Source organism: Lactuca saligna, chromosome 2 (assembly GCF_052625555.1).
Source record: "Lactuca saligna cultivar CGN05327 chromosome 2, ASM5262555v1, whole genome shotgun sequence".
Classification (NCBI taxonomy): Eukaryota; Viridiplantae; Streptophyta; class Magnoliopsida; order Asterales; family Asteraceae; genus Lactuca; species Lactuca saligna.
In genome coordinates, this window is record NC_136418.1 from 158983346 (window position 1) to 159005308 (window position 21963).

Below are 21963 nucleotides of genomic sequence, written 5' to 3' on the forward strand. Positions count from 1 at the left end.
TCTCTCTCTCTCTCTCTTATCCTCTTTCTAATCTCCGTCACCTCCATCTATCACTGCTAGTGCCTCCTGTAACTACCACTGGTTATCATTCAAATCTCAAAAAACGAACCCTAAACTTGTAAATCGAAGAAGAGGGAGATTTAGATTGGAGAAGCAAGCTCAGATCGAACCCAGTATTCTCCATCGACGATAGAGACAGAGAAGGGACCATATTCGAGGGAGATGGTTTTATGGCCCTGATTTGTGGCAGTTATATGCGCTTTTGGTGAAGGTGAAGTTCAGAAATGGTTGTCGGTATTTAGGAACAAGTTTGATTTTAAAATGGTGGCATTTGAAGGCAACAATTTTCGAGGGTGGCGGCGACAACGGTTTGTTTCGGTGGTGAAGAGGTTAGAAACAGGTGGTGTAGAGGGTGGGTTCCGTGATGGGCAACCGGTGTTCCTGGTGAAGTGGTTCATGGTGAAGGCAGTTTTTAGGAAAAAATGGTTGATGGTTCTATGAATACGGTAGGTTATAAACAAAAAAAGTGTCCGAATTTGACTTTAAGGGATGTGTTGCGGTGGTGGTTGGTCGGAAGTGGTGGATTAGTGGTTTTTCAAGAGTTAACAGAAGATGGAGGAAGAGAGATGAGCAAAAGGAAAGTAGGGGGAGGGGTAGGGTGGTAGGGATGTTGGGGTTTTTTCTTTTATTTTTAAATTAATAATAATTATTATAACATTTAAATTAATTAAAAAAGAAATACAAAAGGGCATAATAGTCATTTTATGACTCATAAGGGATGAAGCTTGCAAATTTAAACTTACGAGGGACGAAGTGTGCAACTTTTAACCAAATGAGAGATGGTCCAACTTAATTTTTGAAAATAGGGACCAAACGTGCTTTCTGACACCTACACAATGGACAGTTGGTGTAATTTACCCATATTTTTATTAAATATATGAAAATCTTTTTTTTTCTCTTTTTGATAAAAAAAAAAGGGTAAAATTACTTAAATCGTCCCTGTGGTTTGGTCAAAATTGCACGTTTGGTCCCTAATTTTTTTTCCACTCCGATCGTCCTTGTGGTTTGATTTTGTTGCGTTTTTTGTCCCTGTGGTTTGATTTTGTTGCATTTTTCATCCCTTACATACATAAAGTTAGGGACCAAACATGCATTTTTTACCAAACCATAGGGACGAAAAACGCAACAAAATCAAACCAAAGGGACGATCCGAGTGCAAAAAAAAATGAGGGACCAAACGTGCAATTTTGACCAAACCATAAGGACGATTTCAGTAATTTACTCTTGATTAATTCACAAAATTCAAAACTTAATAAAACCATTTTACAATAATTCACAAACGCAAAGAAATCAAAAATTCAAACTCTACTAGCACCACCACCATATGCTGCCACCAACAGGGCCGGTCCAGACGGTGGGCAACCCGGGCGACCGCCCAGGGCCCACGTCACCAGAGGGCCCAAAATTTATGGGCTATGTAATGATATATATAAAAAAATTATTACCTAAATGATTTTTAGGGCTTAAAGTTGGTTCAAAATCAAACTAGGTCAAAAGATAAACAATTTGATATGTTTTTTATTGCTAATTGAACGCGTTTATAGTGAAAAATAAATAATATTTTTTTGAATTTTTATTATATTTGTCTTTAAGGGGCCTTTTTTTGTTTTTCGCTCCGAACCCCATATACGTTTGGACCGACCCTGGCCATCAACCACCTATACCAGCATCACAACCATCATTTTCTTCTAAATCAGATCTGTAAATAAAGTCGTGCATTAATAACTTAAATAGTACATTCACAGTCTAATAAAACACTTTATTTCACTCATTTTGAATTTAATGCAAAACTATTATGAAAACTAATGTATTCTTACATACATATACAACACAAAAAATAAATATATTCAGAAGAAAATTAATAAAAAAAATTATATATTTTAAATTGGGAATTTAATATATTAAGCCGTGAATAAAATTTACATTATTTCAAAAGCAACCAAAAAAATTATAAAATAATCACAACTTAATGTCAATTCATTCACAATTTAGTACAATTAATTCATAATTTAATACACAAAATTTACAGCTTAATATAATCAATTCATTGTCTAAAAAGAAAATTTACAGTTTAATGCAGTCAATTCACACTTTAAAACACAAAAAATCACAGTTTAGTACACAAAATTCAAAATTTAATACAAAAAAAGTAGGCATCCACAACCATATTTTCAAGTTAACACTCTTTATATAGTCAATTCAAAGTTTATACACAAAATTCATAGCTTAATACAAATAACTTCATACTTTCATACACATAATTCACAACATAATCTTATCAATTTACAGTTTAAATAGAAAATTCACAGCTTAATGCTATTAATTCGTAGTTCAAAAAGAAAATTCAAAGCTTAATGCAATCAATTTACAGTTTAAAACACAAAAATCACAGTTTAGTATACTAAATTCACATTTTAATATACAAAAAGTAGTATTCACATCCATATTTTCAACTTAAAACACTTATTACATTTAATACACAATTTAATATAGAAAATTCACAAACTAGTATAATAAATTCAAAGTTTAATTCAAAAAAAAATATACATTGACCACTTAATAGGAGTTAAAAATAAGATTAACAAAATTATACGACAAATGAGAGATTAAAACTTCAAATTAACACTTTAATAGAAAAAACAAACAAGAAAAATAGTTTAGTACTTTCTTTCATAGTATTCACTACATAAAACCATATCAATTCACCCATTCACAATTAAAACCAAACAATAGTTAAAACATTAATAATCATAATTCACAGCTTAAAAAAATTCACAATATTCTAGAAAACATTAACATAATAACACATCTTCTATGTTTTAATTCATAGTATAACAACCATCAAATATAAACTAGGAATAACAATTTGATGCATATGTTATAACAAATAAGAAAAAAAAAAAGAATGGATCCACAACTTAACAACAGAAAAAACTATAATCAACAAAAATAAATAATAACTGAGATATTAAAACATTAAATTCACAACTTAACAGAAGGAAAAAAAATAATAATAAATAAAAGATTGACATACCTGAAGTGTTTCACCAGAGGTCAGAGAGAAAGAGATGGAGAAGGCGACAATATTGAAACGTATCTAAGGTGGTGGAACTACCATTAGCTACCGGTACCACTATTATAGCTTCAGATATATGCATGAAATAGCACCATATAAACCAAATCTAGAAAAATAGAACCATACACACCAGATCTAACTAGATCTGAACATGATGTCGACAGTAGGAGATTGTGGTGTGACATTAGTAGTGGTAGCAATGGTGGAAACGAAGTTGACGGTGATGACGGTTGTATAAGCTCTGACCAAATCGCACCAGAACTAAGATGTTTTGCGTTTTAGAGAGGGAAAGTGAAGTTGAAACAATTTTGTGACTCCAAATCTTAGACCGGGTGTCGATCGACGGTGGATATGAAAGTATTTTCATCAGATCTTGTCAGATATGTGTTTCCGTTGGCTGCGACAGTGATGGACGAAGGTGGTGGTTATCACCGCTCACCGGAGCTCATAAATCTTGAGGAGAAATGGTAGATCTGAAGACGAAAATGGTAGATCTAAAGACGAAAGTCGTAGATCTAAATACAAAAATCGTAGATATGAAGATGAAAGTCGTAAGAAAATCATAGATTGGAAAACTAAAGTCATAGATCTAAAGCTGAAAACTATAGATTTGGATCCAACGGGAGCTTGTGGATCTGATGGCAGTGGTTCGTCGGTGGTCGTAGGCGGCAACGGTATGCCGACAGTAGGAGGCCGGGACAAGAGGGGGTGGTGGCTAGTGGCTATTGGTGGCAATGTTTATGTGTTCTTCAAGTTTGTGATGAGAGAGAAGATAGAGTTTGTGTAGTGTGTAGATCTAATATAATAAAAGAGGAAAGTGTAGGTGGGAGAGTTTGAGAGGGTTTGGAAAGTGAAGCCGAAATAATTTCGTGACTCCAAATCTTAGACCAGGTGGCGATTGACGGTGGATATGGAAGTATTTTCATCAGATATTGTCAGATACGTGTTTCCGTTGGCGGTGACAGTGATGGACGAAGGTGGTGGTTATCACCGCTCGCTGGAGCTCATAAATCTTGAGGAGAAAATGGTAGATCTGAAGACGAAAATGGTAGATCTGAATACAAAAATCATAGATATGAATATGAAAGTCGTAAGAAAATCATAGATCTGAAAACTAAAGCCATAGATATGAAGCTGAAAACTGTAATTCTGGAGCCAACCGGAGCTTGTGGATCTGATGGTGGTGGTTCGTCGATGGTCGTAGGCGGCGACGGTACGCCGACGGTAAGAGGCGACAACATCAAGGGGTGGTGGTTGGTGGCAACTAGTGGCAATGTTTATGTGTTCTTCAAGTTTGTGATGACAGAGAAGATATAGTTTGTGTAGTGTGTAAATTTGATATAATAAAAGAAGAAAGTGTTATTGGGAGACTTTGAGAGGGTTTAGAAAGTTTTCTTGTAAAATAAGTTTGAAAAAATAGACCAAAATAAATAATTACTAAGGTTTTTAATATTTTTTTTGTTCTCATTTGAACATTACCTCTCTCTCTTTATATATATATATATATATATATATATATATATATATATATATATATATATATATATATATATATATATATATAATTTCCTCGTTATTTCAATTTTTATGTGACAAGAAGTTTTGATCGCTGCCTACAAATAACTGTGTGTATATTAGTTTTGTTAAATTAAATATAAATAAATGTTATGGAAATTATAGTTTAATATTCTTATCCTATCAAAATGAGTATTTTATATCTATTTTTTTTACGAAATTTTAAGGCTAGTATCACAAAGATGATGTGGATGCAAAATCCAATTCAAATGTAATTTGTTATTTTTTCTAGTTTCTTGGTATAGGTTTTGTTTTTTGTTTTTTGTTTTTTATAAAATGTGATGTTGTTCTATATATATATATATATATATATATGAGAAAAGTGAATATACTCCTAAGGGTATATAAGCTTAGGTACCCAAACACACCATAATATATCGTTTTGTTTGGTATATTCATTATAATATTCTTAAACTTCAACCCCTAACTTGATTTAATTTCAAGATTTTCGAAATTTTAGTATTATCTTTCTCTTATATCATATCTTATTGTCGATAACCTATTAGACTATATATATTGTAGTTGAAAATGAAAATTATGTAAGAGGAAGATAAATGTGTAATTTATAAAAATCATGAAGTAAATCAATTTAAAAGATAAATTATAAGAACATTGGACAATTATAATGTATTATATGATACAAAACGACGTAATATTATCAGTTTGGGTACCTAAGCTTATATACCCTTAAGGGTATATTCACTTTTTCCTATATATATATATATATATATATATATATATATATATATATATATATATATATATATATATATATATATATATATATATATATATATATATATATCCTAATTCTAATAAATAAGTAGAACTCTGCCACGTGTCAATCTATAAGACCTCCAAAATAGAGTTTTCCCGCTCATTTTATTCATCTATATTTACGTAAATGCCATACAATGCAAAATCAATAATTCCGGAAAAATCTGCAAACAAATATGTTAATCAATCTGCAATATTTATCTTTTTCAAACGTAATCTTCATTATTTTGAAAGTTTGTTTATTTTGATTGCAAATTAAATCCCTAAAAATCTGCAATATTTATCTTTTTCAAACGTAATCTTCTTAATTCTTATTCTTATTTATTCAAACGTAAATAGCATTTATACGGTTATTTTCTTTTTACCATTCTGCTCCAAACAAATTCTGCTCCATAGTAATATTTGCAAACGTATTCTTCTTCATTCTTCTTGATTCTGCAACGCTTCAAAAATTATAATATCAGGTTAGTGTATTAAAATATCAGCATTACTAATATTTCTAACCTCTTAATTGTCTGATTTACCAGTTTCTATCATTTTTCATTTTATTAGTGATGTTCTTCTTCTTCCTTTTGCTAATTCTTCTTAATCATGTTCTTCTTCTACCTTTTCAGTTTAAAAGACGTAAATGTTAATGAAAATGATTACAAAATACGAAATTAGTAATAAAAATGAGAACTTTATTTTCTTTAAAAAAAACTGTTCTTCAAAGCTTTAACTATTACAATATGTTTTTTTTGTTTTGCTGTTTCATTTACTTTGATTTGCTGTTAATTTAAAAGGTTGCTAATTTTCGCCCCAATTCCAAAATCAAATAACAGATCCTTCGTATGATTCATTTAATAACCAAGGCTTCTTTTACTTCAAAATGACCATATTGCCCCTAAATTGATAAGTATTTCATATATCGCAATTAACAATTAAGACAAATCAATCAATCAATCAATTTGTATAATAAAAATGCAAAATTCTTAGCTTTCTTCCCCAATTCGCATTCTACTGTAAAATTCACATTCTTCATTCATCCTCTTTCTTCGCATGTTCCAGTCATTTTTTTTTTAGTTCATTCGCATTTGAGTTGTTTGTCTCACCAAATACGAAATGAATATTAACCATAATCACCTTCGCATCTTTAACCCCAATCCATACAACCTCATATGCGAAACCCAATTTTGATTTGTATTACCAAATGCGAACATTTTTGCTTTTACAATTCTTTAATGTTAAAGTACATAACGATTAACATATTTCCATTTTATTTTTTAGAGTAATCAATCTGTCGCCTTAAATCAAGTTGCTTTGGAATCCGATGATGTTGTACAGCCTGTTCAAAAGGTTTTTCATTTTATTTTATAAACTTTTAATTATATTAGTTGTTTTTTTTAGGAATCAAACATTTTTTTTTTAAATTAGGATGTGATCTCACAAACAGACGAAAGTTTTACACCCTCAACAGTTGATAAGTCAACCGCAACAAGTCCTTGCAAAATATCAGGTGATTTGAAGCGCAACCTCCAAGAAATTTATGATGTTGATTCTGGATATGATTTAAGTTCAACTAAGGCTAAAAGAAAGTCAACCGCAGAGGAAACTCCACTCTTGATTCCAAAAATTGAAAAGTGAGTGTCTATCGGTTATAAGACACATTTAATATATTTTGATTATTTGTTTTGGTTATAAATATATTTTAATTGCTTGGTATGATTTGAATTTTGGGGTATTTAGGATGTCAAATATTATTGGTTTTGAATATTTTTGGATACTTTTATTGTTTTAAATTGGACAAGTTAGTTGATTTTGGTTATAACTCAAATAAAATATATTGCCCCTAACTAAATAAGTATTTCATATATCGCAATTAACAATTAAGACAAATCAATCAATCAATCAATTTGTATATTAAAAATGCGAAATTCTTAGCTTTCTTCCCCAATTCGCATTCTACTGTAAAATTCACATTCTTCATTCACCCTCTTTTTTCGCATGTTCCAGTCATTTTTTTTTTAGTTCATTCGCATTTGAGTTGTTTGTCTCACCAAATACGAAATGAATATTAACCATAATCACCTTCGTATCTTTAACCCCAATCCATACAACCTCATATGCGAAACCCAATTTTGATTTGTATTACCAAATGCGAACATTTTTGCTTTTACACGTGAACTGCATTTGACTCCAATATTGAACAAATCACATTTCACAGTCCTTCTTGACTTCGCATTTTTCTTCACGAATCGTCCCTCAATCAATAACCCAATTAACCCAAATGCTAATCGAAAATCAAAACTTATCTGTTTTCATATGCGAACCCAACTGATTGGCTTTTCAAAATCAAATTTGCAACTCCAAATGGTTCGATTATTCGCCCCAATTCCAAAATCAAATAACAGATCCTTCGTATGATTCATTTAATAACCAAGGCTTCTTTTACTTCAAAATGACCATATTGCCCCTAACTTGATAAGTATTTCATATATCGCAATTAACAATTAAGACAAATCAATCAATCAATCAATTTGTATATTAAAAATGCGAAATTCTTAGCTTTCTTCCCCAATTCGCATTCTACTGTAAAATTCACATTCTTCATTCACCCTCTTTCTTCGCATGTTCCAGTAATTTTTTTTTTTAGTTCATTTGCATTTGAGTTGTTTGTCTCACCAAATACGAAATGAATATTAACCATAATCACCTTCGTATCTTTAACCCCAATCCATACAACCTCATATGCGAAACCTAATTTTGATTTGTATTACCAAATGCGAACATTTTTGCTTTTACACGTGAACTGCATTTGACTCCAATATTGAACAAATCACATTTCACAGTCCTTCTTGACTTCGCATTTTTCTTCACGAATCGTCCCTCAATCAATAACCCAATTAACCCAATTGCTAATCGAAAATCAAAACTTATCTGTTTTCATATGCGAACCCAACTGATTGGCTTTTCAAAATCAAATTCGCAACTCCAAATGGTTCGATTATTCGCCCCAATTCCAAAATCAAATAACAGATCCTTCGTATGATTCATTTAATAACCAAGGCTTCTTTTACTTCAAAATGACCATATTGCCCCTAACTTGATAAGTATTTCATATATCGCAATTAACAATTAAGACAAATCAATCAATCAATCAATTTGTATATTAAAAATGCGAAATTCTTAGCTTTCTTCCCCAATTCGCATTCTACTGTAAAATTCACATTCTTCATTCACCCTCTTTCTTCGCATGTTCCAGTCATTTTTTTTTAGTTCATTCGCATTTGAGTTGTTTGTCTCACCAAATACGAAATGAATATTAACCATAATCACCTTCGTATCTTTAACCCCAATCCATACAACCTCATATGCGAAACCCAATTTTGATTTGTATTACCAAATGCGAACATTTTTGCTTTTACACGTGAACTGCATTTGACTCCAATATTGAACAAATCACATTTCACAGTCCTTCTTGACTTCGCATTTTTCTTCACGAATCGTCCCTCAATCAATAACCCAATTAACCCAATTGCTAATCGAAAATCAAAACTTATCTGTTTTCATATGCGAACCCAACTGATTGGATTTTCAAAATCAAATTCGCAACTCCAAATGGTTCGATTATTCGCCCCAATTCCAAAATCAAATAACAGATCCTTCGTATGATTCATTTAATAACCAAGGCTTCTTTTACTTCAAAATGACCATATTGCCCCTAACTTGATAAGTATTTCATATATCGCAATTAACAATTAAGACAAATCAATCAATCAATCAATTTGTATATTAAAAATGCGAAATTCTTAGCTTTCTTCCCCAATTCGCATTCTACTGTAAAATTCACATTCTTCATTCACCCTCTTTCTTCGCATGTTCCAGTCATTTTTTTTTTTAGTTCATTCGCATTTGAGTTGTTTGTCTCACCAAATACGAAATGAATATTAATCATAATCATCTTCGTATCTTTAACCCCAATCCATACAACCTCATATGCGAAACCCAATTTTGATTTGTATTACCAAATGCGAACATTTTTGCTTTTACACGTGAACTGCATTTGACTCCAATATTGAACAAATCACATTTCACAGTCCTTCTTGACTTCGCATTTTTGTTCACGAATCGTCCCTCAATCAATAACCCAATTAACCCAATTGCTAATCGAAAATCAAAACTTATCTGTTTTCATATGCGAACCCAACTGATTGGATTTTCAAAATCAAATTCGCAACTCCAAATGGTTCGATTATTCGCCCCAATTCCAAAATCAAATAACAGATCCTTCGTATGATTCATTTAATAACCAAGGCTTCTTTTACTTCAAAATGACCATATTGCCCCTAAATTGATAAGTATTTCATATATCGCAATTAACAATTAAGACAAATCAATCAATCAATCAATTTGTATATTAAAAATGCGAAATTCTTAGCTTTCTTCCCCAATTCGCATTCTACTGTAAAATTCACATTCTTCATTCACCCTCTTTCTTCGCATGTTCCAGTCATTTTTTTTTAGTTCATTCGCATTTGAGTTGTTTGTCTCACCAAATACGAAATGAATATTAACCATAATCACCTTCGTATCTTTAACCCCAATCCATACAACCTCATATGCGAAACCCAATTTTGATTTGTATTACCAAATGCGAACATTTTTGCTTTTACACGTGAACTGCATTTGACTCCAAAAGTAGGAAAAGCCATCGGTAGAATTCATTCAGTTTCACCTAAACTAGGTGAAGCATATTTTCTTAAGGATTCTTTTAAATAAAGTAAAAGGACCAACATCATTTGATGAAATTCGCACGGTAAATGGAGAAACACATTCTTCTTTTAGAGATGCCTGTTATGCACTCGGGCTATTAGATGATGACAAGGAATACATTGATGCAATTAAAGAAGCAAGTCATTCTGGATCTGGTTTTTATCTACGCTTTTTATTTGCTACATTGTTGATGTGTAATAGTATGTCTAAACCAGAGATCGTTTGGGAAAATACATGGGAATATTTGGCAGATGGAATTCTATATAGCCAACGACGAAGATTTAAGTCAGCAGGTATTACATTTTTTCTTATTTTTTAAAATTAATTTATTTTTATTTTTCAACACCCATTAAATAATTAGTAATGAAATTATTAAATATCAACCACGTATTTTATTAATTATTTAATATTTTCGTGCAGAATTGTCTCTCGGAGTAGATGAACTTAAGAACTTAACTTTGTTCGAAATACAACAAATTTTACTTCGAAACAACTCTACTCTCAAAAACTTCAAAAACATGCCATACCCAGATGTTGAATCCGTTTCTTCTTCAAACAATCGACTTATCACCGAGGAACTAGATTACGACATTCCCGTGATAAAGAATGACTATGATCGTATGTTTCTTGCATTAACAAATGAGCAACGGAACATTTTCCTAAACATCAAGAGTGCTATTCAACAAAATAAAGGAGGTGTCTTCTTTGTTTACGGGTATGGTGGAACGGGTAAAACTTTTTTATGGAAAACAATATCTGCAGCAATTAGATCTGAAGGAAATATTGTATTAAATGTTGCTTCAAGTGGTATTGCTTCCTTATTATTGCCCGGTGGTAGAACAGCACACTCTCGATTTATAATTCCATTTGAGCTTACAGATGATTCTTTTTGTAACATAAATCCAGACGGTGAGTTGGCAAGCTTAATAAGGAAAACCTCTTTGATAATTTGGGATGAAGCACCTATGGTCCATAAGCATGCATTTGAAGCTTTAGATCGAACTTTGAAGGATTTATTAAGGTGCGTAAATTCAACCATCTCAAATATTCCATTTGGAGGGAAAGTTATTGTCTTTGGAGGAGATTTTAGACAAATTCTACCTGTTGTGCCGGGTGGCAGTAGACAGAACATTGTAAATGCTTCTTTGAGTTCTTCATATTTATGGGAACATTGCAAAGTCCATAGATTAACAAAAAACATGAGGCTAACTGTTGGAAGGGATCAATCAGATATAGGAAAAATAAGAGATTTTGCAAATTGGTTGTTGGATATAGGAGAAGGAAAACTTGGTGGTCCGAACGACGGTGAAACGATTATCGATATTCCGGATGATATTCTCATTAATGATTCACATGATCCTATAGGTTCCTTAATTGAGTTTGTATATCCTTCAATTTTAGAGTACTATAGCGATATAAATTATTTCCAAGAAAGAGCGATACTTGCTCCAAAAAATGAAGTTGTCCAGGAAATAAACGACCGTTTACTTAAGAAGTTTCCAGGAGATCAAGTTGAATATTTAAGTTCAGACTGCATATGTGAATCCGAATTTCTCCATGATCAATTTGATGCAAATCTATACTCTCCTGATGTATTAAATGGACTCAAAGTATCCGGTTTACCAAATCATAAATTAGTTTTAAAAATTGGTGTTCCAGTAATGTTACTGAGAAATATTGATCAGAAAAACGGCTTATGTAATGACACAAGACTACAGGTGTTATCATTGGGCAAACGTGTTATTGAGGCACGTATAATAACTGGAACTAATATTGGAAATCGGACTTTTATTCCAAGAATGTCTTTAACTCCATCAGAAAAAAAGATTCCCTTCAAATTCACAAGAAGACAGTTTCCTTTGGCTGTATGTTTTGCAATGACTATTAACAAAAGTCAAGGACAATCGTTGTCAAAGGTTGGTCTGTTTCTGAAAGATCCAGTTTTTTCACATGGACAATTGTATGTTGCCGTATCTAGAGTTCAGAGTAGAGATGGATTAAAATTATTAATTTTAGATAAAGATGGCAAACTCACAAATAAAAAAATTATTAATTTTAGATAAAGATGGCAAACTCACAAATAAAACTTCCAATGTTGTTTATAAGGAAGTTTTTCGAAATTTGTAGCCAACTTTTTTGTAACGTCGTTTTATTCAATTTTAGGAAATCACACTTAATCCATCATATTACTGTATTTTTTATAATTACGTATTGTTGTATTTTATGTTAATTTCATTACACACATTGGTATTGTATCATCTGCATATGTCCAATTAGAATGATGAATAAAAAAAAATAGTTTTCAAAAATCTTCATTCCTAATTAAATACTTCCCATTTAGTTAGTAATTAAATAATTACCAATAAAAAAATTTATTTAAATATTCAATATTACAATTTATAAGTTATCAGAATTATTGATATAATATTTTATTAAATAATTAATTTTTAAATTCAATTCAAAAACAGCACCCGTGGGTTCCACGGGTTTTAACCTAGTATATATATATATATATATATATATATATATATATATATATATATATATATATATATAGAGATTTTGTAAAAAATATATGATTTTCAACACCAATTTCTTCATGACCCCATAGACAGGTTACGTACTATAAACAAGACAAAACTGCAAAATTGGTCCCTTTGGTATACAAAAAACTTTGGATAAGGTCCAAAAAGTTTCCAACTTGCATGGATAGTCCAAAATCAAGGTTTTTCTTTGGTTTTGGTCCTAAAAATATTGAAATGTCCATTTTACTCTTATTATTTCTTTTTTCAATTTTTTATTGAGTTTAGTATTTAAAAAATTATAAAAAAAAATAAAAATAAAAAACTAACACCCTACCCCTCTCCATGACTACACCCACGGTACCCCTTCTCTCTCTCTCTCTCTCTCTCTCCCTCTCTCTCTTTTCTTCTTCTTCTTCTTCTTCTTCTTCTTCTACTTTTTCTTCTTCTTTTTATTCGTCTTCTTCTTCTTCACCTGCAAATTAAAAAAATAAAACAAAAGAGCAACCCATAAGCCCATCGTTCTTCCATTTGACTTTCTCTTTGTCCCTCTCTTTCACTCTCTCGCACAAAACTTGCAACTCAAGAAAATATTTTGAACAAATTTTTTTTATGTGTGTACGCTTTGTTAGAAACCAAGATCTCCGATGAACACCAGAACTTTGATGAGCACTGAAACTCCAAGATCGCCCCTGCAATCTTCCCCTCTCCCTTTCACATGCAAAATCTTACTTTAATCTGAATCATCTTCCATTTCTCTATCGACATCTTCCTGATTCAAAACTCTTATACACTAATTAACACACATGCATAGATATATACACACATAAACACTCTACAATCAATTTGCAGGTGTGAATCTTAACTTTACAAGCCCTAGATTTGCAATATCCATGGCAATCAACCCTAGAATTTACAAGACCCGTGTTGAATCGATTCAAATCGATTCATCTGGTTCAGTTGGACCTTGAACCTGTGATTGAAGGGTAAGACTTCCATGTCTCGCCTATCTTCTTCTTGATCAAGAAACTCATCTGGATTAATCAGATAAAAAGATTCAGAATCAGGTCCATCCATAATACATTCATAGATTGAATTGATTTGAACATGAGATGGACAGGTTTATCTGGGTTCATAATCGCCGCCAGATTCAAATCAGAAAGATGGAATAACACCAACACCCACACGCATGGATTGAATCGATTCTGGTGAGTTATGGCATTCGAGGGCTAATCGGGACAAATTGCGAACCAAATATCATTGCGACGGTAGCCGACGATGGTGTCGATGACCACAGGTTTAGAGGATCATGGTGGTGTCATTGGGTTTAGGGAGAAGTATACGAAAGGAGAGGAAGAGTCTGAGTCGTGATCTTCTTGGTCATCGAAGAGAGAGAGAGAGAGAGAGAGAGAGAGAGAGAGAGAGAGTGAAATGGGTCCATTCTTTTCTTTTCTATTTTTAATTGATAAAAGATTAAAATAAAAATACAAAAAGGAAATTAAAAGGGTAAAATCATCCTTTCAGGTTTCCCTAGGACCAAAAACACAGAAATTTCTTTATTTTAGGACTAAAACCATGGAAAGTATTCGATTTTGGACCTTCCATGCAAGTTGGAAACTTTTTGGACTCTATCCAAAGATTTTTGTAAGCCACAAGGACCAATTTTGTAGTTTTGTCTATAAACAAAATTAGTGGTACAAAATGGGTTGCTCTTGTCTTCAAACTCATTGTCCCAAAAGTTTCATTCGTATTCAGATAAACTCGAGATGTATACTTCAAATCGTGCACATTTGGGATTCTCGACGGTCAAATTCACGCTCTTGAATTGATTATCGTTGTATCCTCCTTTGCGATGATCTTGCCTTGGTCTAGAAAAATGATTGAGCTTCTTGTAGCCGTCCTCCCAAACTCTCGGTTTTAATTTCGTCTCTTCTTCCTCTTGCGCTCGTCGTTGCAAATATTTGATCATGATGTTTTATCGATCTATCTACTTATCTTGCGGGTCTCTACGTCAGTTGCTCTATCCTTACGCCCGACGTTGCAATGGTTTCTAGCTATATGTGAGATCTTCATCGACTGACCATATCTGTTAAGCTCTGATATCAAATGATGCAGAATAAATACATATTGAAAATCAGCAGGCTTAACGGTAACAAAGAACAAGAACACTCTTTAGAATTTTCATAAATTCTTTGTAAACTTTATTAAATCTCAACTCTAAAATAACTTCTAACTAGAATATGAATCGTCTAATTTAAAAACAATATAATTTCTGAAGATTTTATCCAATTATTAGATAATTATTAATCTAGATAAATTTTAATAAAATAAAATAAATAAAAATAAATCTTCAAGTTACATCTTTTAAATCATACATAAATTAAAATGTAAAAATAAAATAAAAATAAAAATCATGCATGTTGCACTCTACACTTCAAAATATTTAACCATCCATGTTTGGTAGTCTACAGTATTGACGTTTGGCAAAGTCGAAATTCCAATATCCAACTGCTAATCTACTAATACAAGGAAAATAAACACCTCAACAAAAAGCACGGTAAATACAGGAAAATAAGTTATCCAAAGAATTTGTTTATTTTGGGGAAATAATTTGTTTAATTTAAAACGTAACATATTGACATTTGAAGATTTCAAAGTTTAAACAAAGACATAAAGATAATTATGACCCGCTACAAATATGAATTAGAAGAATCGACAGTGTTTTAAGTTCTATTGAATCAATGAAATGCAAATGAAAATTATAGAAGGAAAAATAATGAAACACAACAACAAAATTCTTGTTTTGAAAGAGAAAAAGATATTAATTCCTTTCAAACATTTTAAAATGCGAAAATGTGTCTCTTTAAATAACAATCTAAAAACAGTCAACAAATTTACGAGTGTGCTCACTTCGAGGAGCCGATGTTTGAAACAATTAACAAAACTTGATCAAACTGCATAAAATATCAATCTATTCCTGTTAAATTCTAATTTTAGACAATTTAGTTTCTCTGAAAATAACAACATACTTCGCATTTCATTGGTACAAAAATTACGACAACTTACCCAAAATGGAAGAAATCAAAAGCATAATGTTATTTTCTATTTGAAAATAAAATACTAAGAATTACAAAAAACATGTTGCTAATTTAAACAAGGTTTCCTGAAAATTATCGTATTATTCAACTAGCTTAGAAATGCATGTGAGTGATGTTAGCTAGTGCACGTAAGGAGGTGTAATTTATTTAGGTCAAAGGAGTAGTAGTGGAGCAAGTGTTTGAAGAATTCTTTTAGTAGGCAAACCAAGAGTGTGATGTGTAGGAGAACCACTCACTTATGGAAGCATGTAGCTAATTCTAACAAATGCCCATCAAACATTAAATGACATAAACCCTACTGCTTTAAACACACCCAATTAACTCCCTATTTGCAATAGCAACAACCTCTATGAGGTTGAAAGGAATTCATAGTCATATTCAAACCTGGCAATTAGATAATGATCATATTGGAGTCAAACTAGCCACACATATACATAGCAATATTGAGAAAGGATTGGTCCAAAATCAAAGATGATTCTAAAGGCAGATCATGAAAGATTATCTGAACATGCTTCAATGGATTTATGCAAAATGACACATACTAGCATATTCTACCCTTGCAAAACAAGTGGTCAAAAGGTTTTAAAGTTATAGTTCCATAACACCATACATATAATTTTCTTACCAAATCTAGAAAGCAACATTTCACTTGTAAAGTATGCCTTAAGATGTCTACATGGATCCATCTAAAATTAAAAGCATGTAATTGGGAATCACTTAGGATGGATACACCACTAAACAAGTGTGGAATATCATCTTCAAGATAGCTATTCTAGAAGACCAAAAGGTATGAAAGTTCTAGCTTCACTTAATTTAGTGCTATGTTTTAATGTTAATTCGGAACAAAACATAGAGAGCTAGAAGGAAAGGTGCTACTTTCTGACCAGTGATAGTGTTTGCGTTTACCATCTGGATATTTTGAATGGTGTCCACTTTGAATCTTACTCTTTTACATATTGCTAGTTTCGCAAGTGGTGGTCCAATCATTAAGCATCTTTAGTGGAAAAATAATTAAATAAGTAATTAAAGATTTTTTTTTTTTTTTTGTGTACCGAGAAGTGTTTCCCAATTACGTGCTTTTTTTAACAGCAATTTATAATATTATTAATTTTAAGTTCTGCAAAGTACTTTTCTATTATTGGCTGGCTTTTTCTTTTTCCTATTTTCTATTTTCTTTGTTGGATTTTCTTTTTTCACAATCACTGTTCACAATTGCTACATGTTAGGGAGATAGTAACAACGTCTTCCACCACCAGTTTAGCCGATAACAAACGTAATTAGTGTCGGTATCCACCGCTTCCTTCCTCTCCATCTATATACCCGATTCAGTTCCTTCCACATATTTTCTATTATGTTAGGGCTCCACATATTTGCTTTCTCTTTCCTGATTCCGGTTCTTGATGCTTCCCACCGTTCCAACCTCAAGAATTGTAGATTTGATTCTTCTCCACCACTTATCTCCCTCCTAAATATCCATTACCATATATTTTTATCTGCTTTTTCTTCTTCCATCCTCCAACTCGCTTTAATGTGTTGGGTTTTCTCTTGGGTTTTTAGCCCATGAGGAAAGCCCACTTCTTTAGCAAAAGAGTAAGAAGCAAAATAAGGTTTTTTTTTTTTTCTCAATTCCCGTTTTTGAAGATACACCTGCATTGTTTGGTTATTTCCCGGAGATCCAACGGTCCGTTTTCTTTCATTTTTGGATAGAAGCTTCCAAACATCGAGGCCTTCAGATCCAACGGCTGAATTGTCCATATCAGCTCCAGAGACTCGGGAATCGTCACTTCTATTTGTTGCTGGAAATCAAGAACGTTTTTGGTGATATTCTTCTTTGTCTTTGCTTATTTAATTCCATATGCTTGACGTGATTTAGTTCCAAGTATATGATGATTATTGTATGCCTCTAGTACATCTAGAGAAGACTTTGTATTGCTATAATATTGGTGATAGTGGATTTGAAGCGGCTCTAGTAGTCCCGTGGTTTTACTCTCTTTTCTTGAGAGGTTTCCACACTAAAATTCTAGTGTCTTTATTGGTTGATTACTTACTGTTTTTGGTTGATTATATTGATCATATAACTTGCATTGGGGCTGATTTGTTGCAAGTGAAATTATCCTATTTGTTTGCATCCTAAAAGGTTCATTCAAGACGGGAATAGTTAAGTCAAACGAAGTATTATTCTGCATTGTTATTTATCATTGTGGTTGCGTTTTTCCCATCATAATCGACTTCACCGCCTAAAGATAAGTGGCTGAGTCGACCGCTTGATCGCTTTGAATCACCCCCACCTGATCATCTTCAAATTTTCAATGTCGGGTATGGAAATTTCTAGGGTTTTGAAGTAGAATGACGATGGTAATTTCTATGGTTTTGAAGCATTTAAGCTTTTTTTAAAGAGGGTACTTTAAAATTAGGAAGGGGTTATCTACTGTATGGTCTTCTAAATAATTGAAGCTTTACATGCGCCCTTTTAAATGTCTCTCAAAATCCACTTTCGACAAAGAAGAAGTGACTACCCATGGTATGATTTTCTTTCTATTTGAGTTTGATTTAGCTTTCGATCTTCACCAGATGACCACTGTTGGAGATCTTTGAACAAGTTGACCACTGTTGGAGATCTTTGAACAAGTTCTTACATTTTCAATTTTAACAGAGGAGGATGGCAGTGAACAGATCGAGACACAGACGTTCCTTTCTATAGAAGACATCCACCGCCTCTTTTTCCTCTACACACTTCGCCGTCGTTTAAGCCATTTCAGATGGTGCGACAAGCTTAAACGAACTCTTGAAGCAAAAATCTGATGCGTTCATAATATTTCCGCATATTACTTCTTATTCTTTTGTTGTTTATGTAACTATTTTGACAAATGTATCATAGGTTTTATACTATTTTTATCAAACGCGACCAGCAGCAACATCAAAATCAAGGCTAAACCCAAATCGGTTCTCGCTATATGTTGGTCCTTCAGCTTTGCAATCGTCATAGTTGGAGAATCATGTGATTAAAGGGGAGGATTTTCTGAGTACATATTTGGGAAATGGGAAGGCTAAACAAAGATATTGATTTTGGACAAGAAACATGCCTATAAGGTGTTCTATGACATGTCCGAGCCAATTAAGGTATTTATTCCACCTTACTTTACCTGATTCATTAGTTGATTATATTCGTTTGATTATTTATTTTTTTATTTTCTTCAGGAATTCTTAGTGTGATCATAGTTAGTGCTTTTGAGATACAAGCTAACTTTGTTTTATGGTTATTGGCAAGTGAATAAGGTATCCATTGAAGCTATTAAAACTCTGAACTAAATTTGAAATATGATTGATTTCTTGATCTATATGTACTCTATTGAATTGGAACCATCAAATTGTCATGTTAGTTATTGGTATAGTTGCAAAATCATAAACTTTTCCACCAACTCATATAAAAATGAGTTTTAGCATTTCCTCTATTTTTTATATCAACCTGAATGTAAATGGGAGAACACATAATTGCAAAGTGAAATTACTAAATACCAATCAACTTCCCTATTTATGATTTATCTATTTATTGATGATATTGAAAAAGTTTGTTTACTTAAAAATTAGAGGCTATGGATTTGAAATTCTATTTTTTGGTTAGTTTTATAACTGTTATAAAGAGCAATCGTGTCTCAAATATGGTTTTCCTTTTTCTATCATTGCTCCTCTTATTCTTTCTTTATAAATTTTGTTAATTCTGACTCATGCAAATCTACTTTTGAGTTTTCAGGGTTATTGGCCCTGTATTGTCATCTGCTTAATTGCTTGCTACAACAACTAAATTAACTAAAGTAGGGGCTAGGTTAAGGTATGGAGCTGGCTCCAAACTAGGAAAGCATCAATTATAGAGACATGGAAGCTCTCATGATGATATTTAAAGTGTTGCAGTTGTAGATCATTTGTTGTATTTTGTGTATCAGTAGCTTTAATGGTATTTCTTTTATCCAAAATTTTCTCTCCAGAAATGACTTCATGTCCTAGCAATTAGATTTGTTTTTTAATGTATGTGTCATTTCTAATTTGCACCTCATATTCCATTTTATATTGCAGTTACAGTCCCTATTAAGTGAAAAATAACTTTTCCGTCCTTTGATAATTTAGTTTACCTTTTTTTTTTTAAATCTATAGTAGTTCTAGATCTTCTTTTACGAAGGAAGGAGAGATGAAGTAATGAAAGGTAATGGGTGGAAACAGGTTTCAGGTGTGAAGGCGTATACTAATTTGAATATGGAATTTTGATAAATACTGCATTCTCTCTTAATGAAAAGAACACAATTGTAGCTAAAAGAGAGACATGTACTCACCCTAATGTGGCTTTTATGTTGAGCATGGTTAGCCGATATCAAGGGAACCTAGGTAGAGCTCACTAGACAACAATACAGAACATTCTTAAGTACCTACGAAGGACTAATGACTGGGTCCTTATACTTGGTGGGAGTGACGACTTGAGAGTGATAGGGTATAGTGATGTCAACTTTCAGCCCGACAGAGATAATTTACGCTCTCATTTGGGCTGGGTGTTTACCCTAAATGGAGGAGTAATTACTTGTAAAACTTCCAAATAGGAGACCGTGGCTAATTCAATGTGTGAATCAGAGTATATAGCAGTGAGCGAAGCGTCAAAGGAGGCGATATGGTTGAAGAACTTCATTAGAGACCTTGGAGTTGTACCAGCCATAAATGAGCCCATGGAAATTTTCTGTGATAATGAAGGAGCGGTTGCCTTAACCAAGGAACCAAGGGATTATGGTAGATCCAGACACATCGACAGAAAATACCACTTCATCAAGCATTGGGTAGAAGAAGGACTCCTCGTGGTTAAGATGGTATCATCATAAGAGAATCCCGCAGATCTCCTTATAAAGGGTCTGAGTAGGGTTAAGCACGTTCAGCATGCAAGGATCATTGGTTTGAGGGGCGATATTAGTTTTAGTGATTAGATAGATGTTTAGAAACTTGTAATAAATACATGTAATTGACATTTGATGATTAAGTAATGGATATTTATTTATGAGTAAAGTTTACTATCTCGTGTCGATTGTTTACTATTGTTTCACGTTTGCATGTTTTACTTCCAGAATAATTAGATTCTTCAAATTATCCACAGTCGATCATGCTTTGGAAGTGAGTTATGAGGTTAGACTGTCATGAATTGGTTTGTAGATTCTCTAAGTGCTTAGACATATCAAAGGTTTGTTGCAACGTTCATAAGTACTCTTGATATAAGATTTGAGTATTGTATGAAACCCACATCTATGTGATTCAATTCATGGAATTTATCACGAGTGATTGTGAGACGATAATATCATATGATCTTTAAATTGATATATATATATATATATATATATATATATATATATATATATATATATATATATATATATATGAGTTGTTGTTTACAAGTTGGTTGTGGATTGATAATGTGTAAACACATCAATAACTTGATTTTATAAAACGTATTGTTGTGTACGATTTGATGAGTAAATAGTACACGCATATAAGTCAAAGTTTATCTGTTCCTTTTATCCTAAACGGGTAAAAGCGAAATCTTTGTCCCCTCAATGATTTTGTGTTGAGTTATGTGTCGGGCCCGGTTAGGATTGAATTGATGTGTTCGATTATGTTCAATTTCAAACAAATCATAAGTTGGGAAACAAAATGTTGAACATTAAGAATGATTATGTTCCATGTCTTTGTCCACTTGATATCTTGCAAAACAAAGGATTATATGATCCCTTATCTAAAGTATGTGTCATTGACTAGGTCAGAGTTCGACAATGACTTTTGAGAGCTATAATTGCTTATCGGATTTTAAAGTTGCATTGGAAGTTATAGTTATTAGACTTATCCAAGTGGGATACTGTTGGATTAGGTGTCTAAGCCTTAACTATAATTCGGATGTACTTGATCTGATAGTAGCATGGTCCTTTTTTATTGTCTTCACCATAGCAACTTGACAGGATAAGTAATGGAGAAAGAGGTTGATAAATGATTTATTAATATATTATAAGAAATAATATATATTAATTGAGAAATCATATTATTTAATTAGTATTGATCAGGAAATAATTTGGAATTAATT

The 21963-nt window shown here is 32.3% G+C and overlaps 1 protein-coding gene and 1 long non-coding RNA gene across 3 annotated transcripts; both read left to right on the forward strand.

The window, feature by feature from the left end:
• Positions 1-321: 321 nt before the first annotated feature.
• On the forward strand, positions 322-13733 carry LOC145030297 (uncharacterized). The gene is made up of 6 exons (XM_078978687.1): positions 322-492; positions 6755-6823; positions 6902-7107; positions 10313-10533; positions 10661-11992; positions 13615-13733. Exons 1-6 carry the CDS (start codon positions 322-324, stop codon positions 13731-13733), a joined length of 2118 nt encoding a protein of 705 aa, XP_078834813.1.
• A 2939-nt stretch (positions 13734-16672) lies between these two features.
• Positions 16673-19923, forward strand: LOC145032383 (uncharacterized). 2 transcript variants are annotated; one of them, XR_013677123.1, is made up of 5 exons: positions 16673-18381; positions 18514-18622; positions 18739-18980; positions 19059-19136; positions 19612-19923. It is a non-coding gene; the product is annotated as an uncharacterized LOC145032383 (long non-coding RNA). The 2 variants fall into 2 exon arrangements; XR_013677122.1 differs by having other exon boundaries at positions 16675-18381; positions 18514-18980.
• The last annotated feature ends 2040 nt before the right edge of the window (positions 19924-21963 follow it).

Bases quoted from the DNA above. Each gene is read 5' to 3' on its own strand.
- LOC145030297 (XM_078978687.1), top strand. From the start codon at position 322: ATGGTGGCATTTGAAGGCAACAATTTTCGAGGGTGGCGGCGACAACGG. The intron at 6,824-6,901 runs GTTTTTCATTTT...TTTTTAAATTAG, and splicing joins TTGTACAGCCTGTTCAAAAG to GATGTGATCTCACAAACAGA. The intron at 7,108-10,312 runs GTGAGTGTCTAT...TTCTTCTTTTAG, and splicing joins TTGATTCCAAAAATTGAAAA to AGATGCCTGTTATGCACTCG.